At 43.0% G+C, this 17,426-nt stretch overlaps 2 protein-coding genes and 1 long non-coding RNA gene across 4 annotated transcripts in view; 2 read left to right on the forward strand and 1 right to left on the reverse strand.

Moving 5' to 3' along the window:
* The window catches only part of LOC309705623 (protein NLRC3-like), a gene marked incomplete at its 3' end in the record, with an annotated part of 41,057 nt that extends 29,785 nt beyond the window's left edge, over positions 1–11,272 (forward strand). Inside the window, exons 9-10 of the mRNA XM_082531535.1 lie at positions 10,629–10,802; positions 11,077–11,272. Of these exons, the coding sequence (XP_082387661.1) occupies positions 10,629–10,802; positions 11,077–11,272 (370 nt within the window). The remainder of the gene's footprint in view (positions 1–10,628; positions 10,803–11,076) is intronic.
* The window catches only part of LOC309705063, a 270,569-nt gene that overhangs the window by 207,904 nt on the left and 45,239 nt on the right, over positions 1–17,426 (reverse strand). The gene's annotated exons all lie outside the window — the stretch shown is intronic.
* On the forward strand, positions 785–4,614 carry LOC309704951 (uncharacterized protein). Of its 2 annotated transcripts, none has more exons than XM_082530473.1 (2): positions 785–3,714; positions 4,174–4,614. In XM_082530473.1, the coding sequence occupies exon 1, from the start codon at positions 1,218–1,220 to the stop codon at positions 3,534–3,536; it is 2,319 nt and encodes a 772-aa protein (XP_082386599.1). In that variant the 5' UTR covers positions 785–1,217; the 3' UTR covers positions 3,537–3,714; positions 4,174–4,614. The 2 variants fall into 2 exon arrangements, with proteins under 2 accessions (XP_082386599.1, XP_082386598.1); XM_082530472.1 differs by having other exon boundaries at positions 785–3,708; positions 4,169–4,614.

Consider the following 17,426-nt stretch of genomic DNA (forward strand, 5'->3'; position numbering starts at 1 on the left):
TGCGCCAACACCTGAAGGAGCTGGTTGACTCTGGGGTCATCAGAGAGTCAGAGTCACCTTTTACATCACCCATTGTCGTGGTGCGAAAGAAGAATGGGAGTGTGCGGCTCTGCATTGATTACCGGAAACTAAATCTGCAGACCATCAAAGATGCATATGCATTGCCAAAGTTGGAGGATACTTTTACAGCTCTCTCTGGATCAGAATGGTTTTCAGTCCTTGACCTTAAATCTGGTTATTATCAGATTGAAATGGAGGAGGAAGACAAGAGCAAAACAGCATTTGTATGTCCACTTGGATTCTATGAGTTCAACAGAATGCCCCAGGGAGTCACAAATGCACCCAGTACCTTCCAACGACTAATGGAAAAGTGCATGGGAGAAATGAACTTGAAAGAAGTCTTGGTCTTCATTGACGACTTGATTATTTTTGCACCAACGCTTGAAGAGCATGAGAGGAGACTACTGAAAGTCCTTCACCGTCTGAAGGAATTTGGACTCAAGCTCTCAGTTGAAAAGTGCATGTTTTTCCAGAAATCCGTTAAATACCTGGGGCATGTTGTGTCAAAGGATGGTGTGCAGACAGATCCAGATAAAATCGAGACACTTAAGTCCTGGCCGATTCCAAAGAATCTTAAAGAACTTCGCTCTTTCCTGGGTTTCGCAGGATATTACCGTAGGTTCATCCAAGGCTACTCTAACATCGGTAAACCTTTGCATGACCTTACTGCTGGATATCCTCCATCACAGCGGAAACTCAGAGCCACCTTCAAGCAAGAGCAATATTTGGATCCTAAGGAACCACTTGCCAGTCGCTGGACTCCTGCATGTCAACAAGCCTTTGACACAATTATCAAAAAACTCACGACAGCACCAGTACTTGCTTTCGCCGATCCCCAGAAGCCTTACCTTCTCCATACAGATGCTAGTTCTACTGGGCTAGGAGCTATTCTGTACCAGGAGCAACAAGGACAAAACCAGGTGATTGCTTATGCGAGTCGGGGTCTGTCGAGGTGTGAGTCCAAATATCCAGCTCACAAACTGGAATTTCTGGCTCTCAAGTGGGCTGTTACGGAGAAGTTTCATGACTATCTCTACGGCACCAACTTCACTGTCATTACTGACAGCAACCCACTCACCTATCTACTTACCTCTGCTAAATTAGATGCCACCAGTTACCGTTGGCTCTCTGCTCTTTCTACATTTTCATTCAAAATCATGTACAGATCTGGTAGGCAAAATCCAGATGCTGATGCTCTCTCTCGCAGGCCACATGGAGAACTCTCCAATGACCAGATGTCCCAAAAGGAGAGGGAGAGAATTCTCCGATTTGCCCAACATCATCTGGATCAGTCTTCCTCAATTTCCATCGATCAACACACAGTCAAGGCCCTTTGTGACCGGCAGCTCGTTTATAGTACGGCTGAAAAGATGTCCACCACCGCACTCATCCAGTCACTAACTGCCCATGCCGACAGTTTGCCTGACAGCTTCGTCAACGACACTCAGTTTGCACCTCCTGTTGTTCCTCAGCTGACGAATGCTGAAATCGCTGAGAGACAGAGGGAAGACCAGACCCTGAGGCATGTCATATTGCTGCTAGAGACTGGGGAAAGCCCACCTCCCGTCTTGCGGGATGAACTCCCAGAACTGCCCCTTCTACTCCGAGACCAACATCGCCTGGAGCTCCAAAACGCCATTCTCGTGAGGAGGAGGCAAGTTGGGGACCAGCTCTATCACCAGTTAGTGTTACCTCAGAAATTTCGGGCTGAAGTACTGTCAGAACTCCATGACCAGATGGGTCATTTGGGCATCGAACGTACTCTTGACCTCATACGTCGAAGATTCTACTGGCCAAAAATGGCCAATGATGTGTGGAATAAAGTGAAGACATGTGAGAGATGCACCAAACGAAAAGCCTTACCTGAAAGAGCGGCACCCCTGGTGAACATTCGAAGTTATCGACCTCTGGAACTGGTTTGCATGGACTTTTTATCACTGGAACCCGACAGGAGCAGAACCAAAGACATCCTGGTAATAACAGATCACTTTACCAAGTACGCTGTCGCTGTCCCCACTCCAAACCAAAAAGCAAAGACTGTCGCCAAATGTCTCTGGGACAGTTTTCTGGTTCATTATGGTATCCCAGAAAAGCTCCATAGTGATCAAGGACGAGACTTTGAGTCACGCACAATAAAAGAACTCTGCAAAATGGCTGGAATTCACAAAATAAGAACTACACCATACCATCCACGAGGAAATCCAGTCGAGCGCTTTAACAGAACACTCCTGAATATGCTCGGAACACTCACCACAGAAGAGAAAACTCACTGGAAAGATTTTGTTAAGCCCTTGGTCCACGCATACAACTGCACCCGGAGTGATGTTACTGGCTACTCACCCTATGAGCTCATGTTTGGTCGACAACCTCGCCTCCCGATTGACCTGGTCTTTGGACTGCCTGTGGACGGCAATCAACTGACTCATTCGCAATATGTCCAGAACCTGAAGTCAAATCTAGAAAAGAGCTACAAAATTGCCATTGGCAATGCGGAGAAGCTCATGGAAAGAAACAAGAGCCGTTTCGACCAACATATCACCCCCTCTGAACTGGACGTTGGTGACAGGGTGCTGGTACGTAATGTGAAACTCCGAGGCAAACACAAAATCGCAGACAAATGGGAACCAGACATCTATGTGGTGGTAAAAAGAGCAGAAAATCTTCCAGTGTACACTGTCCGACCGGAGAACAAATCCAAACCGATTCGTACTCTACACAGAGATCTCCTATTACCATGTGGATTTTTGCCGCATTCCACTCAAACCAACCGAACAACTGTAAAACCAACCAGGAAGCAGTCATTCAACCCTTCTGACGAGGACTGTGCACAACCTCAGTCAGACGATGAGGATGAAATGATACCGCATCAATGGTATGATCCTGTATCAGAGCCTCTGCAATTCACCACTGTCCACAATCTGCCAGAACCGTCATCCGCCGTTCCAGCCACTGAACCTTTACCATCTGATACACCAGTCTGTGAACCTGCTACGCTCCCTTTGCCTCCTCTTGAGCCAGCAGAGAGCGAAACCCCTGACTCAGAAACCCCTGTCAAGGAGGAAGCTCCTGATACTGTGGAATCAGAGGACAGTCTGTCCTCTGCTGAACCTACCAATGTTGAATTGCGGACTGAGTCCAGTATGTCCTCTGCTGCTGATCTACCATCTACCTCTGACACCTCCAGCTCTGAACTAGAACCTCTGAGAACATCAACTCGGACCAGGAAACCTCCGGACCGGTTACAATACTCTACGCTTGGTCAGCCCATCTTGAAGAGTATTCAGGCACTAGTCCATGGCTTAACCACTGCCTTTACTCATGCACTGGAGGATGAAGAGGACCATCTGCTTACTGCCACTGAACAACCTGTCATCCGGACCCAACCACCATGTACAGGGACGTACATGAGATTGAGGGGGGAACCTGTAACCCATATCAACTACTCCCTGTCACATGACCCACGTCAGCTGATTTGAGGTCCCTCTTCTGATTGGCTCCTTCCATGTCGCGGCAACTCTGAAAACCGGCTGTGGAGGGATACTTCCGGGTTCGACTCCTGCTGTGGCTGTGAGCTTATGGCATTTAGAACGGTGTTGGAAAACAAAGCGTTTTCTCCCCTCAATTCATCTTTAAACTTTAAACTCAGCGGTAAGTGTCCTTAATATCTTTCAACCTTTGGTTGTCAGTAACCAGCCGATCGTTTTCGCGATTAAAAAATGACTTTGTGCGGCAGCGCTCCCACCGCAAGCAGAACTCCGGTTCAAAAACCGCTGTTTTTGAACACTTTCTTTACTTAAGCATTTTTATGGGCTTACTTTGAAACAAAGTGCGATTGAAAGATTATTGTTATGTGTTGCCTTGAATTCGGCTATGCTGTCTGTTAGACAGTTGTTTTCCTTTATTGTTGTTTTTGTATTGTTTGTAGCGAATGCTACTGGACTGTATAGATTAAGCTACGTAGCTAAGATGATTAATGATTTAACTGTTGTACATGGATTGATGATGATTTATGGTTTGCATTGTTACCTAGACATGCAGAAGAATATACTTGTTTACCGGTAAACTGAATTGAACTTGATGTGCTAATGGACATTTTTCTGACCTACAGGTCAGGTTTTTTTTCCCCCTCTTTGAATTGATCTTCTTCATATTGAAGTGGCGAGCCGGTAGGACCATTCTTTCTTTTCCCCCACTTAGCCGTCTTTGGATTACGGACATATTTCCCCCTTGTATGAAGCTGGACCCTAAGGAGGAATACCTTAAAAGTGAACTTTAAAAAGAAAAGGACCAAAAAAAAGGACTCTTAGCAAAAGGACTCTTGCACAGAAAAATCACAGCACTGATTTATTATTTAATTGTGGACATTTACGTTGTGTGTTGTATTAATTATTTTGTTCCATTTCCCCTTTCCCCTATTTTTTCAATATATTTTTGGTACAAGACATTGCAGTTTTTGGTCTCATCATTCACACCATCTGGGCTCCATAAAGAACTATTTCTTCTGCGCGTCAGTCAGTAAATTCATCCATTGACATAAACTAGTCCTTAAATAACTTAGCGTTACACATGCTAACACTAAGCTAAAGCTAGGCTAGCCAAGAACCCAGAGTGAGGTTAAAGCTGAGTAAACACTGACCCCAGACCAGCACCGTGATAAAGTGAGCTGCTGCTGCTGAACTTGAACAGGTAACAAAGTGATGAGCAGTCAGGCTGCAGGTTTCTACCTGTTCATGTTTCTACAGTAGAATCACTTTGAAGTGTCTTTGTGCTGTTTCATCTTTGATTTGTGTTCATAAACACTCAGAGAAACATCACGTGACCTCATCAGGATCTGTGTTGGTGTGTGGGGCTGTACCTCAGCTTTATGTTGTTACATGCTCATTTGTTCATTTCACACAGTAACATCAAAGTAATGTTATGAGGAGTAATGAAGTAACGTACTCCATTACTTTTAATTAAAGTGTTCTGTGTAATATGTGTAATAATGACTGTTTTGAGTAATGACCAACACTGATCACAACAAAGAGGAAATGCCTCCAACATGCACAAACATTTGAGCCACAACATGCAGTTAATGTGCACAAATGTCTTTGATATGCTGCTCAGTGATGGTGGTGACTGTCAGAGCAGAGCTACTGAGAATCAATAAGTAATATCAATGATGGGATCAGAATCACTAAATTCTTCTCATCCCTGTCAGTATCATACATGTGCTGTATAATGTGATAAATGTAGAGGTGCTGGCTGTTCTCTCACTCTGCTGTTTAGCTGTAAAGGACGCCTCCCTGCCTTTGTCTCATTCATGACCTTTAATAGTCTCTTCTAACATGCAGAGATCTGTATGATCTGTTTCATAGAGTCTAACCAGCCTGTACAGGTAACAACAACAGTCACTGCATCACTGACACACAAACGTCATCTCTGTCAATAACAACATTCATACATGGAATAAAAACACATCAGTGGATCATTGCTGGAGCTGATGTTTGTGCTCCTGGTGCAAAGGCTCTCAGTTTCCTCCTTGAAATAACATCAGTGGTGGGTCAGCGACATGCTTTCTTTCCCTCTCAGGTTTAAATATCTGGGACTCTCCACCGTTCGGTTTTAGAGCTGAAGAAGCTTCTCGGATGAAACGTCTTCCAGAAACTTAAAGACGTCTCTTTTCTCTCCAAGCTCCTTAGATCACATGACCTGGATGACTGAACCTACAGATATATTGACCTGGTTTCATGGTCACATGACAGGTCAGAGGTCAGCGACTGTAACTCAGTTCCTCCTGTTAATGTGAACTCACTGAGTGTTTGTGGTTTACCTCTCAGACTGACTGAAGACGATGATGGAGGAAGAGGAGGACAGAGCAGAGTCTGCAGGGTCCAGCTGTCCGTCTGTGAGGAGTGACTGGTCCAAAGATTATAATCCAGACTTCAGTGGTGAACCTGGAGCAACGAGGTCAGAGAGCTGAACTCACTGAGTAACAGAAATAATTCTGCACTGACATTATAATCAGTGTTGACTCTGGTTGATTGTCTGACTGTGTTTGTGAGCTGAGAGGAAATGAAAATGAGTTTGTAACAAAAATCCGTTTTGTCCAGTTTTCCTGTAAAAAGCTGAACTCTAATCTAAGAGGATGTTACTGACAGGAAACAGCTGCATTATCTGCAGTCTGTGTGATCACAGCTGCTTCAATCATGTTTGTGTCTGCAGAGGTCAGAGGTCACAGTCTGCAGGGTCCAGCTGTCCGTCTGTGAGGAGTGACGGGTCCAAAACTCCACCCCCAGACTTCAGTGGTGAACCTGGAGCAACGAGGTCAGAGAGCTGTGATGACTCCTTTACATGTTTGTGTTTCCTGGATAAATATGACCTGAAACATCCTCAGATTGTTACAAAGATTCATTAAAAAGAAAACAATGAAAGAGAAAAGATCCAAATGTTCGACTTGGTCATTTGCTGTTTGAGGACAGTGATGCTCATATCTGTGGGGAAAGTGTGACCTGAGTGGGTTCATGTTTGTCTTTAAAGAACAGAGCTGCTCTGATTCTCTTTGTGTCTGATCTGTTAAACAGTCTGAGAGGTCACACAGAGACCCAGCAGCTAAAGCCTGGATCATACTGGCTGCTGTTACTCCATCAGGACAACACTGAACCACAGTGGTGTGGATGTAGTGGATAAATCCCACCATACTGATGCTCAGAGTTAACCACAGGGAACAAAACCAGATGTTACCTTCAGATTGTGACCTTTGGAGTGGACGATGCAGATTTCAATAGAGAATAAATGTTGTTGTTTTTCAGCTGTGAAGAAAGAATCTAATTTTCTGAACTTAAGAATTTATGATGCTGGAAACAACATGGAGACTATAACACAACATTTCCACTGTGTTCATAGAATGAATGTAAAACTGTCAGACATTCATTAAATATGCAAAATGTCTACAGAAGCATCAGAGGGTCAGACGTGAAGCACTCAGTGATTTTGATCAAATGACTCATCAGTTATTGATCTGTACTACACTGATCTACCACGTTAGTAAAGCTGGTGTTCTGGTGGTGGAGGGAGACTCGGATCATGTTCTGGTTTTGGAGCAGTGATCTGCTGATGGTTCAGTTTGATGAGCTTCTTCAAAATCATCCCTGACATCACCACTGAAAGGACGTCCATGAAAACAGACTGAAAATTACTGATATGTTCACAATCTGAGAGTTTAAAACTTGACAGACTTGATTCAGATGAAGTTATTTGAGCAGAAACTCCTGGATCTTTATCCTGTGTTGATCTAATCCTTCATGGTTCCTCCACAGAGTGGACCAGCAGAGCTCAGAGGTTCCCAGTGGTCAGTCTGCCCAGCAGCATCAAACACAGCTGGACTCCATATTTATGGTCTGTACATGTACAACAACTACTGTTACATCTGTTCTGTTCACAGTCATCTCCATGCTGCTCTTTGTAGACCAGTGGATCGTCAGTGTGTCCAACATGGATCTGATGTTTGGCTCCATGATTTCAGTCTGATTGGCTCATTCATAAATATTCTGTTCCAGCTGCTGGAGGACAACATCATCACTTTTGTGAAGAACGAGCTGAAGAAGATCCAGAAGGTTCTGAGTCCAGATTACCCAGAATGCTTAGAGAGTCAGAGGAGCAGCAGCAGAGAGGCGTTTGTGAAGATCACAGTGGACTTCCTGAGGAGAATGAAGCAGGAGGAGCTGGCTGACCGTCTGCAGAGCAGTAAGAGGATTTATCTAAAGATTTAAGCTGCTGGATAAATGAGACATTTTCCAGAGATGGAAGATGGAGCAACATGTTTTAAAGATTAGTTCTTTTTGGAATTGAGTGTTTATTTTTCTTCTCATTCAGAACTTCAAGCTGCAGTTTGTCATCGTAACCTTAAATCCACCCTGAAGAAGAAGTTCCAGTGTGTGTTTGAGGGCATCGCTAAAGCAGGAAACCCAACCCTCCTGAATCAGATCTACACAGAGCTCTACATCACAGAGGGAGGGACTGCAGAGGTCAATGAGGAACATGAGGTCAGACAGATTGAAACAGCATCCAGGAAACCAGACAGACCAGAAACAACCATCAGACAAGAAGACATCTTTAAAGCCTCACCTGGAAGAGATGAACCAATCAGAACCGTGCTGACAAAGGGAGTGGCTGGCATTGGGAAAACAGTCTTAACACAGAAATACAGCCTGGACTGGGCTGAAGACAAAGCCAACCAGGACATCCAGTTCATATTTCCATTCACTTTCAGAGAGCTGAATGTGCTGAAAGAGGAAAAGTTCAGCTTGGTGGGACTTGTTCATCACTTCTTTACTGAAACCAAAGAAGCAGGAATCTGCAGCTTTGAAGACTTCCAGGTTGTGTTCATCTTTGATGGTCTGGATGAGTGTCGACTTCCTCTGGACTTCCACAAAACTACAATCCTAACTGACCCTAGAAAGTCCACCTCATTGGATGTGCTGCTGATAAACCTCATCAGGGGGAAACTGCTTCCCTCTGCTCGCCTCTGGATAACCACACGACCTGCAGCAGCCAATCAGATCCCTCCTGACTGTGTTGGCATGGTGACAGAGGTCAGAGGGTTCACTGACCCACAGAAGGAGGAGTACTTCAGGAAGAGATTCAGAGATGAGGAGCAGGCCAGCAGGATCATCTCCCACATCAAGACTTCACGAAGCCTCCACATCATGTGCCACATCCCAGTCTTCTGCTGGATCACTGCTACAGTTCTGGAGGATGTGCTGAAAACCAGAGAGGGAGGACAGCTGCCCAACACCCTGACTGAGATGTACATCCACTTCCTGGTGGTTCAGGCCAAAGTGAAGAAGGTCAAGTATGATGGAGGAGCTGAGACAGATCCACACTGGAGTCCCAAGAACAGGAAGATGATTAAGTATCTAGGAAAACTGGCTTTTGATCAGCTGCAGAAAGGAAACCTGATCTTCTATGAACCAGACCTGACAGAGTGTGGCATCGATATCAGAGCAGCCTCAGTGTACTCAGGAGTGTTCACACAGATCTTTAAAGAGGAGAGCGGACTGTACCAGAACAAGGTGTTCTGCTTCATCCATCTGAGTGTTCAGGAGTTTCTGGCTGCTCTTCATGTCCATCTGACCTTCATCAACTCTGGACTCAATCTGCTGGAACAACAACAAACAACCTCTACATGGTCTAAACTATTTAACAAACTAAAACTTCAATCTCTCCACCAGAGTGCTGTGAACAAGGCCTTACAGAGTCCAAATGGACACCTGGACTTGTTCCTCCGCTTCCTCCTGGGTCTTTCACTGCAGACCAATCAGACTCTCCTACGAGGTCTGCTGACACAGACAGGAAGTAGCTCACAGACCAATCAGGAAACAGTCCAGTACATCAAGGAGAAGCTCAGTGAGAATCTGTCTGCAGAGAAAAGCATCAATCTGATCCACTGTCTGAATGAACTGGATGATCGTTCTCTAGTGGAGGAGATCCAACAGTCCCTGAGATCAGGAAGTCTCTCCACAGGTAAACTGTCTCCTGCTCAGTGGTCAGCTCTGGTCTTCATCTTACTGTCATCAGAAGATGATCTGGATGTGTTTGACCTGAAGAAATACTCTGCTTCAGAGGAGGCTCTTCTGAGGCTGCTGCCAGTGGTCAAAGCCTCCAACAAGGCTCTGTGAGTAAATCTGTGATCATGTTTATTTTTAAAATGTTGATTAAAAGTGGTCATAGATTTCTTCCATGACAGATCCATATCCTAAAACCATGAGACAGCGTAGTTGTATAGTATAAAAGAAAAAAGGAGAACTTTTGACCACAATATTGTAACTTGAATGAACTTTTGATACAGCCTTTAAACATAAAATTTATGAACAGAATCGGTGACAAAGGGCAGCCCTGGTGGAGCCCATCACCCACCGGACTTATTACTATCCAACGTATTGCCGGCTATGCCAACCAAGCTCTTGCAATGGTTGTAAAAGGATCGAATGGCCATAAAATGTTTCTCAGTTTTATTATTTTCAGTCACATCTGTTTTTGATTATTAACTGAATATTTTAAAATTCAGGCTTTTTATGTTATACAAAACATCATATTTTCTTATGATGTCTTGTATTGATTCTGAAGGAATAGTTTTCATCAGTATCGCAGATACCAGCCTGAATTTTACTTTGTATTGGATCAGAAAGGAAATCAGTGGCATCACACATCACTTACAGCAACTTCAGTACCTCTTCATTTTAATAAACTGGGGGGAGGTGCACCAAGATTCAGTATGAGATAAAGAATTATTTTTAACTGTAAGGTTGGAGAAATCTGTTGTTGGAAATTGGAAGAACAGGTCATCTTAAAAATCACTGCATTGTAGTTTTATTCAGGCCCCTTCAATCTGTGATCGCTGTTGCTTTGCATTGTAAATGCTACTATTACAAAAGTCACAAATATTAGTGTATGTGTGTGTTGTTGGGTAATAAACCAAAAGAACAGAATCTACCAGCACCTCACTGATTTCTGCTTAAAAACAATAAAAAAGCAATAAAGCTCTGATTTGTTTGGTTGATCTTGTCTCCCTTCCACCTTGATTTCAGACTGAGTGGCTGTAACCTGTCAGACAGAAGCTGTGAAGCTCTGTCCTCAGTCCTGAGCTCCCAGTCCTCCCATCTGACAGAGCTGGACCTGGGTAACAACAACCTGCAGGATTCAGGAGTGAAGCTTCTGTCTGCTGGGATGAAGAGTCAATACTGCAAACTGGAAACGCTGAGGTCAGATCAAGCAATATCGATTTTTTTTTTCATCAATTAACATCATTTAATCAATTTCATTTGGAAAAAATTAACAGTGTTTATGTTTTGTTTTTTTAATGAATCCATCCAAATCACACTAAACTGCCACATTTGTCTTTTGTAACATGAGGCAATAAGGATTCCAGCATGTCCTGAAACAGTGTTGAAATATTGTAAATGTAGTAGCTCCTCATGGCACCATGAATATACTTTAACACAAGTGTTTCATGTCTTCTTGTCATCCTTTCTTCAGACTGAGTGGCTGTAACCTGTCAGACAGAAGCTGTGAAGCTCTGTCCTCAGTCCTGAGCTCCCAGTCCTCCCGTCTGACAGAGCTGGACCTGGGTAACAACAACCTGCAGGATTCAGGACTGAAGCTTCTATTTTCTGCAGTGGAAAGTCCAAAGTGTACACTTGGGATTCTCAGGTCAGGATTCAGTCTTTTCTGATGATGATTTAAAACCTGAGTCAGGTCGATAAATGGCTTACTCATTTACAACAGACATGATTTGTCAAATCACCTTATATCTAACCCAAAGGTCCTGTGTTTTACTACTTTGATTTTTTAGTAAAACACAGGACCTCTTAATATTTATCTAAGAGACCATATATAATTTTTTTCCCTGGATCATGTGTGTACCCTCCTGGTTGGAGCTCCAGCAGCCTGTATCAGTGAATGGGACTTTAAATGAAATTGCTGCCCCTGTCAGGAAGAGGTCTGAGTGACACACAAAACAGAAAATATGAGCACTGCATGTGTCTGAGGCTACTCAGATACAGACCTGAATGAGACACTAACTTTGTCTCTGAGAGATAACTTTTATTATTAAATACACTTCATTTCTCATCTGTGTAGAGAATGTAGAGTTTGACATGCTAATATTACAAAATGAAAAATCACACTGAGTCACAAAGAAATTGTTTTGGAGTATTTATGGTTCAGCTGATGAAATTGTTCAAACAAACCAGTAATTTACACCGAAACAGCACAAGTGAAACTTTTTCGAGGGACTTACACTAAGCTTGTCCTGGTACACCTGTAGAGCCCAGCTTCTATGGACCATGAGCTTAAGTTCTGTGCTGCTCTGATTTATTGCCTGTGCTGTCTTTCAGTTCAGCTTTGTCGAGTCTCTGGTAGGATTTCTTTTACATGACCTGTGTAAAAACAAAACAGGAAACATATTAAGCTGAAGTAAGATGCACAATTTGAAAAATGGGGCACAAAAAATGTTGCTGCTTTCTGGAAAGTGCGTCTAAGAAGACCCAATGGAGAAAGTGAAGAGAAAAATCAAAGATTAAGAAGAAGAAAATGGCAGAGGCAGTTTCTCTTGGACTGCCTGCAGATGGGGTGAGACTCTAGAAACAGGGATGATTGGAGAAAATGCAAAGAGGCCATAGGATAAACCAGGAGATGAATACTCTGGTGTTCTGGGGATAGTGGGAGTGAGAGGGAGAGATGCCAGTAAATGATTTCAAGGATAAATTTGAGAGAATCAGAGCTAAGAAACCAAAGCAAGTGGGGAACTACAAACATATGGACAGACTCATAATTAGGCCAAAGACACATTAAAGCAATTATTACAGGTTTAGAAACAGGGATGGATATGAAGGAGCTTAGCATGAATTTGCATTGAGGAAAGAATAGCAACGAGCATCAGAGGAAACAGTTAGGAAAACTAAAAGGATGTACTGGCAGGAATACTGCAGTACTTTAGGAAGAACTACCGTATTTCCCAGACTACAGAGCGCACCTGAATATTAGCCGCACAAGCTAAAATCAGGGGAAAATCCTGTTTTGTACATACATTAGCCGCACCTGACTAAAAGCCGCAGGTGTTTCAATGTTGACTTATCATATGTAAGAGAATATGCACAAAGCGAATTGTCAGGAAAGAGATGGCTGTTTGGAGACACACCCCTTTTATTAATATTTTGAAAAACAAGTTATGGGTACATATTTGCATAACTTTTTAGGTATATGTACAAGTAGCGGTAATTACAAGTACAAAACATGTACTGTGCTTCATAAATGAGTAACAAATGTAGTACATAACAGTAACCTACAGCACACCAGAACAATTGATTCAGACTACCTTTTAGGCTCAGGTGCAGTGACACGGCTTTAACAAGAAGAAAAGTCAGTCATTCACCATCATCTTCCTGCGCACTAAAACCACCAAAGTCCTCTCCTCCAGTGTCGGAAACAAACAGGCTCAGGGTGGCTTCGTCATCCACTCTCAGCTTCTTTCTTTCGTTGTCACTTTCAAAACCAAAGAAATCCTCGTTGTCAGTGTCAGAGTCGAACACCCTCAGAAGGGCCGTGGCGGTGTCCTCCTCTCCATCATGCAGCATTCAGCCCTTCGAAATCTGTTGGTGATCGTGGATGTTTTCACACTTTTCCACGCTGTCAGAATCCAATGGTGGAGTTGGGCATAACTTGCTTTTTGCAAGTTTATCGCCGCTCATCATCCAGGCCTCCAGCTGAACGGGTAGCGCTACTTTGAAGTTTGTTTTTCGCGCTACCTCGTACTGCACTACGTTGCCTGACGGATGGACATGTGACCAACATACCACTCTTGAACCCCGATCCTTCCGCCAGGCAACGTAGTGCCGTACAACAGCGGAACAAACAAAACAAATCCGCTCATGGACAATCCATAGAAAAGCCGCACCTGACTAAAAGCCGCAGGGCTCAAAGCTTGTGCAAAAAGTAGCGGCTTATAGCCCGACAATTACGGTACACCAGTTCAGAATGTGTGGAGTACAGTTAAGAACATGAATGCAGACAGGAAACAACAGCAGCTGTTGTAAAGTAAATTCAAACTCCTTCATTAAATGCAGCTGGTTGAGTTGAAAACAATGGAGAATGATTGTGTTACGTTGTTTATTCTCTATAGAAATGGAGCAGGAGTGCATGCAGAGCTGGACGTGGGCTGTATATACATGCGTGTATCTGTTTTGTCTGTGAGCAGAGAAAACAAAGCGCTGGAAATGTCATATTGAAATGTTAAATCAGGAAAATCCTGGAGAAGAGGATAGTTCTAATGTTCAGTTTGTAATGTTGAATTCAACACAGCTCTTAAATGCATAAAAATGACTTCACCTGACGTCAGACTGAACAATCGGATTAGCTACTGATATTGATTTAACCCGTTTAGACCTACCATAGAACCAAGTCCGCCAGAGCTTATATTATCTTTTTACATGCTGTAGAGCCATTTTTGGGAGCATTTCAAGTTGCTATACATCAATACAACCATTACAGCCTAAATTTTAATAATATGTATGTATTAAGTGCATAGTAATTACATAAATTGCAAAAAAGTGCAATAAACTACAAAAAAATTGAAAATCGTTTTGGTTTTTTTAACATATATTTCTAGTTAGAGAAATTTAAGAGGCTTATCCCTCAAAACTGTAAATACAAAAAAGTTGCACAAAATAGTTTCCCACCTCAGGAAATTTATTTTGAGTGCCTTCATAGTTTTATTTTTGAAATACACCAATTTTTATATACTGCAGGAAAAACGAAAATAAATATTATACTGCAAATTTGCAAAATAACAGCATATGCATCAAAATAAACTATTTCCAGCAGAGCAATATGAGTCCTAAGCATATGTGGAAGGAAACTGTAACCTAGGACAAGCTGATGGCATAAGATGTAAATACAACTCCTCAGGTTTCATATGCAAAAAAAATTATTGCGCTAGCTCACGTGATTACAGTGCTACCGGGATTTAAAAATAGTTGCGCAAAACGGAGTGTGCCCACTCTGACCAGTTTTAAAGGGTTAAAGCAAGAAAATATGGTATTAGCATTAGATGCCAATTCCTATTAACCTTAAATTAGCATTACCTGCTAATGGCAGTCTACTTAGCATTAACTCCTCACTAATGTAATGCTAATCCACATCAAATTATCTTTAGCTTTAGCATTAGCTGCTAGCTTCAGCCTACCTAGCACTAGCTGCTCACATTGTTAAAAGGGAAGAGAAAACGATATTAGCATTAGCTTGTAATAATTATTCACCCCTAATTAGAATTAGCCACTAATGGCAGCATACTTAGCATTAACTCCTCACATCGTTATAATGCAAATGATGCTAACTTGCATTAAATTAGACTGCTGTTATTAGCTAATGCTATTTAGCAGTAGCTGCTCACATTGCTATAAAGCAAAGGAAAACGATATGAGCATTAGGTTCTAATGCGTATTTGCCTTAAATTAGACGTAGGTGGGCAGCACGGTGGCACGATGGTTAGCACTGTTGCCGCACAGCAAGAAGGTCCTGAGTTCAATTCCACCATCAGGCCGGGGTCTTTCTGTGTGGAGTTTGCATGTTCTCCCCGTGTTTGCGTGGGTTCCCTCCGGGTACTCCGGCTTCCTCCCACCGTCCAAAGACATGCAGCTTGTGGGGATAGGTTAATTGGATAATCCAAATTGCCACTAGGTGTGAATGTGCGAGTGAATGTGAGTGTGAATGGTTGTCTGTCCCTGTGTGTTAGCCCTGCGACAGACTGGCGACCTGTCCAGGGTGTACCCCGCCTTTCGCCCTATGACAGCTGGGATAGGCTCCAGCGCCCCCCGCGACCCTGAAAAGGATAAGCGGAAGCGAATGGATGGATGGATGGATAGACGTAGGTGCTAATGGCGGCCTACTTAGCATTAGCAGCTCAGATGTTGTAATGCTAGGGAAAAGAGTGTTAGCATTAGCCGTTCACAATGTTATAAAGTTAAGGGAAATAGTGTTAGCATTAGCTACTCACATTGTTAAAAAGTGTTAGCATTAGTGCATAATGCTAATTCACATCAAATTAGCATTAGTTAATAACGGCAGCCTATTTAGCATTAGCAGATAATGTTGACCTTGGCCCACTGGAAAAGTTCAGAACTAAAGATTTAGGAGTGTTTCTCGATAGCTCTTTCTCGTTTGAGAAACAAATGAATTCTGTTATTAAAACCAGCTGTAAGGTTTATATTGTTGATTGTCATTTATGCTTAGAAATATTTACTCATATATGCTTAGAGTTGTATAATCGATTGCATGATGATAGAGGTTTGATCCTTAGTAGTCTGTAAAGACTCTGTGTGCTTTCCAGAGTGCTCTGGCATGCACACACCACTTGGGGCCATGAGAGAGGTCGTACCCTCTCTTACTGATTTATGGTGTAGGACAGGGGTCTCAAACTCAATTTAGCTGGGGGCCGCTGCAGGCAGAGTCTGGGTGAGGCTGGGCCGCATTAGGTTTTCCACAGGAAAGGCATGGTTAAAAAATTCCAATCTTCTCAAATCTCTTTATTTTTATTTTTTAACACAAAATATTAAAAATAAATAAACAAATTAAGAATTAATAAGAAAATCAATCAATCTGTAATACATAAATAAAACAATAATAAGATATTTTTAGTCAGTGAACTTGTGTTTCTTTCAGTCTTCTATATCTGCTGTATTTAGATTGAAATGTCTGTATTAACAGTTCTATAACCTTCTTCTGAACATGAATGGAACACTGTAGAAAATGAACTGTTCTTCTGAACATGGCTTCTCTTGCCTACTCCTTGCTGCTAGAGACCTGGCAGCGTTTCCTCTCGCATAGCCGAGCCAGATTTGGCCTGAGGGAGGAAGCAGTTGCGGCCCTCAGTATGTCTTGAAGATGATCATCCGTAAGTCTGGACCTGTACTTGGACTTATTGAAGTTCAAAGTGGAGAAGAGCTTTTGGCACAAGTATGTGCTACCAAAAAGGCACATGGTCCACTTGAACATTCGGGAAAGCCGAGGGAAACTAGGGCTCAATTCTCTCAAAAATTGTCCAAGCTTGTCTGCTTTTCCACTCACCTCCCTGAACTTTGCTTTGAGTTCAGAGTTGCACTGCAGCTCAATGAGCTCCATTTGAAGCACAGAAGGGGCATCTTGCACATCAAAGGAGAAGGGGTCCGCAAAAATGTGAAAGGTGGCTCTGTGTGTCTTGAAGTCAGCAAATCTGTGATCAAATTCCTCCTGTAGCCTCAAAATGACATCAACATACTCGTCAGCACTGAATGGTGTGCCTGCATCCACGAGTGCCTTGCATGCTGGGAAATGGCAAAGGTTTGTCTGAGAGAGCTGAGCTTTCCAGAGCGCCAGTTTTGTGGAGAATGCTCTCACGTTGTCATAGGCAGCACTGACAAGTTGCCCCTGGCCTTGTAACGTCTTGTTCAGTACATTAAGCTCATGTGTCATATCAACAAGAAAAGCTGAGTCCATGAGCCATTTGGGATCAGTTAGCACAGGAACACTAACTCCATCCTTCTCCATGAAGGCTTCACTTCTGCTCTCAACTCAAAAAGTCTCTTTAATACATTTCCCCTGCTGAGCCAACGTACCTCAGTGAAGTCGAGCACATCCCCATATTCTGACTCCATTTCCTCTAAAAAAGCACAGAACCTTCGGTGCTTTAAGCCCCTGGATCTGATTTGGTTGATGCATTTCACAACAATAGACATCACATTGTCAAACTTCAGGCATTTGCTGCAAAGGACCTGCTGATGGATGATGCAGTGCAGAGCAATGGCCTCCTCCACGCCTTCCTCTTCCAGTTTGTTTTGTGCCACCAGTCCATG

The sequence above is a fragment of the Aulonocara stuartgranti genome (genome assembly GCF_965226115.1).
Source record: "Aulonocara stuartgranti genome assembly, chromosome: 4".
Classification (NCBI taxonomy): Eukaryota; Metazoa; Chordata; class Actinopteri; order Cichliformes; family Cichlidae; genus Aulonocara; species Aulonocara stuartgranti.